The sequence below is a fragment of the Lissotriton vulgaris genome, chromosome 6 (assembly GCF_964263255.1).
Source record: "Lissotriton vulgaris chromosome 6, aLisVul1.2, whole genome shotgun sequence".
NCBI classification, from domain to species: domain Eukaryota; kingdom Metazoa; phylum Chordata; class Amphibia; order Caudata; family Salamandridae; genus Lissotriton; species Lissotriton vulgaris.
In genome coordinates this window covers 1,767,398,836-1,767,404,835 of record NC_141694.1, presented here as the reverse complement: position 1 = coordinate 1,767,404,835, position 6,000 = coordinate 1,767,398,836, and the positions used below count along the sequence as shown (strand labels likewise).

Sequence of the window (6,000 nt, the reverse complement as noted above, 5' to 3'; positions counted from 1 at the left end):
CACGGGAAGGTGGTGAATACTTGCTGATTCGCTGACTGTATATTGCACTGATGTACCGTACAATGATTCAATAAAGGTTTTTTAAACAAAAAAAAGTGGTCATTTCCAACGTAAAAATCTACAGGAGAAAATGCGACACTTTGTATTTAACTGTCATTCAATTGCAATAATACATCTGCTTGCTTGAAATAAAGCTATTCATTACTCCTCCATATCATGGCCGTCTGTATTGCCCGATGTATGTAAGCCATAAACATAAAAGAAAGACCTCCGCTACCCGCCGTGTGTTCAATGTGTGTGGCTGGGGGCGTGTATGCAAATAGCAGACTGTCGGCCAATCATTCAGCAGTGGGCGGGGAAAGGGCCAGGGCATGTGGGAAACTTGTTTACAACTAATATAGAGAGCTTTAACCGGGCCGGCAGCGTCAGCCAGGGGAAGGAGGAGGGACGAAGGAAGCCCAATGAATAGAGATATATTATCACCAGCAGGGGGAGGCAAAACCAGGCACAGGATCGCCTCCAGGAACCGGCTTCAGCAAAAGACACCCGGCTTTTGCACAGGCATGCCTTGTGCAATATGCACAGCCCGTCTGTGCACTACTAGCAGTGAGGCTGCAGCAAAGTGGCCACATGCATTTTATGCATGCATCCTGGCTGTGGATTAGGCTTCCAGGGGGCTGCATCCAGCGGGGATCCACGCCTGGTCTGGGCTGCAGCTCTACGTGAGGTTGTGTGTACTTTCCACGGGGAGGCTTTTGGAGCTGGAAACAGGGAGCGCGAGCCAAGAGGGGGTGTGTGAGGGGGAGAAAAAAACAATTTCAAAACAAGCTCGGGGGTGTGTTTACATTCTACCGGACCGGAGAGCAAGCGCCGGGGAAAGCAGGTAGGAGGCTGCAGAAAAGCACGGAAAAGGCTGTTTTTACAAAAAAGTGAGGAGTTGCAATGCTGTTGCGAATGCATGCTTGTTTATGTTTGCACGTTCTGTTGCACCCGGCGCGCGATTGTTTTGCAAGCAGTCGATGATCAACGACGAAGCGTCCCCTCACAAGAACAGCTGCGTAGATGAGGGCGCCTTTTCTGTGCGAACCAAGGCGCTTTATTTGCACATATGTTTATTGAGGCAGTAATATTGCGTAGAAGCGCGTGGAATGTTAGCAGTGTACGCATGGAAGGGAGGTGCGTGCAGTACGTGACAGCTGCAGCCCGGCACTCTCTGACAGGTAGTCCCCAGGAGCCAGCCGAAGCCGGTTTGCACAAGTCGGTCAGGAGGGTCTCTGCATGCGCAGTGGTGACCGCCGGCTTGTTTACGCACACTGTGCACGGCGAGGACGTGGGGGACGGTACGTGTGCGTTTTCTTGCGGTGTCCTACTTTACGTTTTCTGGGGGCGTGCAGCGCCCCGGGGCAGGAGTGGGCGCTGGCATTGCACCGCCCCCAGTCTTGTTAACCGTGTGCAGGCGGGCCGGGCGCAGCGCCTGCATATGTTTGGCACCGCTCTCGGCGCTGAGCTGGCTACAAGATACCTTCTTTTTTTATTATTATTATAATTTTTTTTATCGCGGCTTCGGGGGAACCCCCTCCCGTCCGCGTGAAACCCCTCCTCCTAGAGCTGGCGCTTCCGATCGAAGGCGGGCGGGCGGGCATGTCCTGAACCGGCGAGCGGCAGACACACCCACCGTACACTCTGCTGGGTAGAGCGGGCTCCTACAGCCCCCAGCCTGGGCAGAGCTGGGGCGCGGATGCTACCCCAGGAAAGAGGGAATGCATTATTGCATTATGCCCAGGGGCGGAAATGGGTTGTCCGATGTTCCCCAGGGGTCAGTGAGGTGGGTGCACATGTGAAGGCCACGAGCTCGGCTAAAAAAGAAAACTTGAAAGAGTTGTTTAATTTTCCAACATAAATGATCCCGTGGCATCTGTTTTAATGGGAAATGGACCTTTTAAATGTGCGCGACTGCGTTGGCTATTTAAGCAAAATATGCCTCGAAGCCACCTAGAGTGTTTAAACGTGTTTGCTTTCCGAGGTGGGTGTGTCGCCTTAGTGTAGTGCCGCTTCTGAGTGACGTGGGGCCTTTTTCCAACTTAGTGTCTTTGGACGGGGAAAGTAACTGCTGTTTGCCCAGGCATGATACAGCACTATAGGAGAAATGACCACACTGGAAGTGTGCCTTGACCACCATCGTAAGTGTGGTTGTAACACCCACCCTGAGACCGGTAGACGCGTGCTAAGTCAGTATGGCGGGGAGTGGGCTAGATTATGAATTCAGTATTCCTAAAAAGATAGGAAGTCCAGGTAGACAGAGGGGTCATTTTCATACCCGACCCCATCAAACACTGCACTCAGCCGGTTAAGGCCGAGTAGAGAAGAGCAGGGTACCCCAATGTGTAGGTTGTGACCTACCGGTAGTAGTACCAGCTCATTCATGTTAATCACTCGTTGATCTTCGTGTCTTCCCAATAAGCCAGGTTGCAAAGCAGCACAGTGGGTGCAGTGCAGACCCCTCAGTCAGGCATATTTGGTGCATAGCAGACTCCACAGTTGGGTGAATTGCAGACCCCAATGTTGGGCTCGTGGTGCATTGTAGATCCCACTGTCGGGCAGATTGGGTGTATTGCAGACCCCACAGTCAGGTACATTGGATGAATTGCAGACCCCACTGTCTGGCACATTCGGTGCATGCCAGACCGTACAGTTAGGCACATTGAGTGCATTGCGGACCCCACAGCCGGGTACATTGGGTGCATTGCGGACCCCACAGCCGGGTACATTGGGTGCATTGCAAACCCCACATTCTGGTACATTGGGTGCATTGCAGACCCCACAGTCGGGCACTTTGGGTACTTTGCAGACCCCACAGTCGGGCACATTGGGTGCTTTGCAGACCCCACTGTCCGGTACATTGGGTGCTTTGCAGACCCCACTGTCCGGTACATTGGGTGCATTGCAGACCCCACTGTCCGGTACATTGGGTGCTTTGCAGACCTCACTGTCCGGTACATTGGGTGCATTGCAGACCCCACTGTCCGGTACATTGGGTGCATTGCGGACCCCACAGCCGGGTACATTGGGTGCATTGCAAACCCCACATTCTGGTACATTGGGTGCATTGCAGACCCCACGGTAGGGCACATTGGGTGCTTTGCAGACCCCACTGTCCGGCACATTGGGTGCTTTGCAGACCCCACTGTCCGGTACATTGGGTGCTTTGCAGACCCCACTGTCCGGTACATTGGGTGCTTTGCAGACCCCACTGTCCGGTACATTGGGTGCTTTGCAGACCCCACTGTCCGGTACATTGGGTGCATTGCAGACTCCACTGTCCGGTACATTGAGTGCATTTCAGACCCCACAGTCTGGTACATTGAGTGCATTGCAGACCCCACAGTCGGACTCATTGGGTGCATTGCGGACCCCACAGTCAGGTACATTGAGTGCCTTGCAGCACCTCCATCGGGCACACCATTCATATCTGCATGGGACTGGCAAAGAAGCGTGATAATTGTAGTTTGGGTATTTTGAGCATTGAATTGAAGGTGCTGGAGCAGAAGTTTGGAGCCTGCTGCAGAAGTAGCCTAGAATTTGATGAAGCGGTGGGGATGTGTGTCTGTCTGCATGTGTCTGAGTCCTTCTAGTTTGGCGTCCTTCCTGGCAGCAATCCTGCTATTTGGGATCGCCAGGGGCATCTGTTGGCTATCCTAATATACAGAGGTCCAAAGTCAAAGAAACTTTATTCGATTGAATTTACAATCATAAAAGTACATGAATAAAAATATTTACAACAATTTTATAGAAAGGGATGACCATGTGAGCAAAATTGACTGATAGATACAATAAAACATTAGGTTAATCATTAAAAGAATCGACTTTACAATGGTACCCTGTATGGCAATAGAATAAAGTTATTCACACAGGACGAAGAAAATTTTCTATGCAGAAGCCGCAAGTTGAGTGCGAATTTTCATACATGCCTTTAAGAAACAGGCGACTGATTTGGCAACAAAAGGGGAGTCTAAACACTGTAGTGCCAAAAGAGCAGGTCTGCATCTTCTCAGTCCTATTTGTCTAAGCAAAGGGACCAACCAACGTTTGAGCGGGGTCTCGTAAAAGGTACAAAAAAAAGTTACGTGCAGTGTAGACTGAGAAGAACAATCGTCACAGGGACATTTGATCAATTCACGCGACCAGTCAGAGGGCACAGGAAATGAGACAAGACGGTAAAATGAATCAAACCTGATTCGAGTTAAAACATCTCTATCATAATTTGACAAATAAAAAGACAGATAGGGTTGGATGCCATGTAAGGGTTGGATCATCATTAAATGTGTGGTCGACTGTTTACCAATTTCAAAACACATGCGCAGATCACTTAAATGCGACACACATAAATTCTTTAAAGTCTTTCTTGGTATGGTCGTGAGTGATGTAGGATTTGTAAAAAGCGCTGGACAATTCAAATCATTCAAGAAATTAAAAACATACAATAGCCAAGGAATCTTTTTCCAATGGGTCAGTGTCAGGCAGTCTGTTATTAGCGACCGAGTAAGGAGACATTGCTCCTTGGTCCATATACGGTGCCAAAGGAGAATCGGTTGGTATCTAATGGTGTCGGATAGATAGTCCCAACCGAGCTCTGTGTGGCTACCGTAATTTGGGGCGCTTCGGGGGAGGGCTAGTACGTATTTCAGAAAGTCATTTTCAATTACTTGAAGCTCGTTGGTAGGAGCGTAGCCCCATACACCTGCTCCGTAGGTCGCCACACTCACGCATTTGGCTTGATAGATTTGTAGTATTACAGCCGGAGCGGGCTTGCCCAACTTCCTTGAGAATGAGGTCAGCGCTGATGTTGTGCGCTGGAGCTGCAGTTTCCTGCTGGAGATAGAGGGTTTCCAGGACATTTGATGATCAATGAGGATTCCTAAGTATGGATAGTTCCTAGCGCTTTCTAACCTAGTGTTCTCGATATAAATAGGTTTGCATTTCTGGGTTTTCTTGCCAATATGCATAACAAAAGTCTTGGATTTATTTACTTTTAAGCCAAGGGAAAGCATATAATGGCAATACTTGTCCAGTTGCAACTGGAGCTGATTAGGTGTCCTCGCTAAAATAACAGAATCATCAGCATATAATAATGCTGGAATCGGGCGGGCGCTTATGCAAGGGAGGTCCCTGTTCCCTTTCAACATCGCTTGTTCCAAACCATTAGTATAAATATTAAACAAGCATTTGCAATGCAATAGGTCTCGCATTAGGAAAGTTTGAGCTATTGGTATTGTAAATGACAATTTTTTATTTAGGTTTTGTTTTTGAAAATAGCGAAATTAATAGCTTTGTCATTTACAATGCCAATAGTTATAACTTTCGCCAATGTGACACCTATAGCATTTGTAATGCAATATGTGTTGTATTTACGTGACTTACGTGTATTGATATTACAAATAATAATGGCTTTTAATTTTTTTTCAATAATTAACTTAAATAAAAGTTATTGTAATTTATAATGGCGGGGGGGTGTGATGGGGTGCGGGGGTGTGACAGGGTGCAGGGGTGTGACGGGGTGCGGGGGTGTGACGGGGTGCGGGGGTGTGACAGGGTGCGGGGGTGTGAGGGGGTGTGACGGTGTGTGGGGGTGCGGGGGTGTGACGGGGTGCGGGGGTGTGACGGGGTGCGGGGGTGTGACAGGGTGCGGGAGGGTGAGGGAGGGTGAGGGTGCGGGAGGGTGAGGGTGCAGGAGGGTGAGGGTGCAGGAGGGTGAGGGGGTGAGAGGGTGAGGAGGGGTATAGCTTGAGTTTAGCATGTATTAATACTTTTTAATGTATATTTAAAGTCTGTAATTTCACACGCATGAATGTGATAGTTATTTGTGTTGACTTACTGGCAGCGCTAGAGGGCGCAATCGGTGGTGCAAGCTGTAGTGTTCTTCAGAGAAGGGCTCTGGCACCTATGTTTTATTTTATTTTTTTACAAATTAAGAACTGCTCCCTCTAATCTGGTAAAATAGAT

At 49.0% G+C, this 6,000-nt stretch overlaps 1 protein-coding gene across 2 annotated transcripts in view; it reads left to right on the top strand.

Annotated features, from left to right (window-relative positions):
• The first annotated feature begins 559 nt into the window (after positions 1 to 559).
• The window catches only part of ZNF395 (zinc finger protein 395), a 118,935-nt gene continuing 113,494 nt past the window's right edge, over positions 560 to 6,000 (top strand). The window contains exon 1 of one of the 2 annotated variants that reach the window (XM_086928020.1): positions 560 to 883. Coding sequence is in view for 1 of the 2 variants with exons in the window: in XM_086928019.1 (XP_086784145.1) it covers positions 1,279 to 1,340 (62 nt within the window). In the remaining variant the exon portion in view is untranslated. Of the gene's footprint in view, positions 884 to 1,272; positions 1,341 to 6,000 lie in introns of those variants that run through there. The other variant, XM_086928019.1, reaches the window with a different exon arrangement.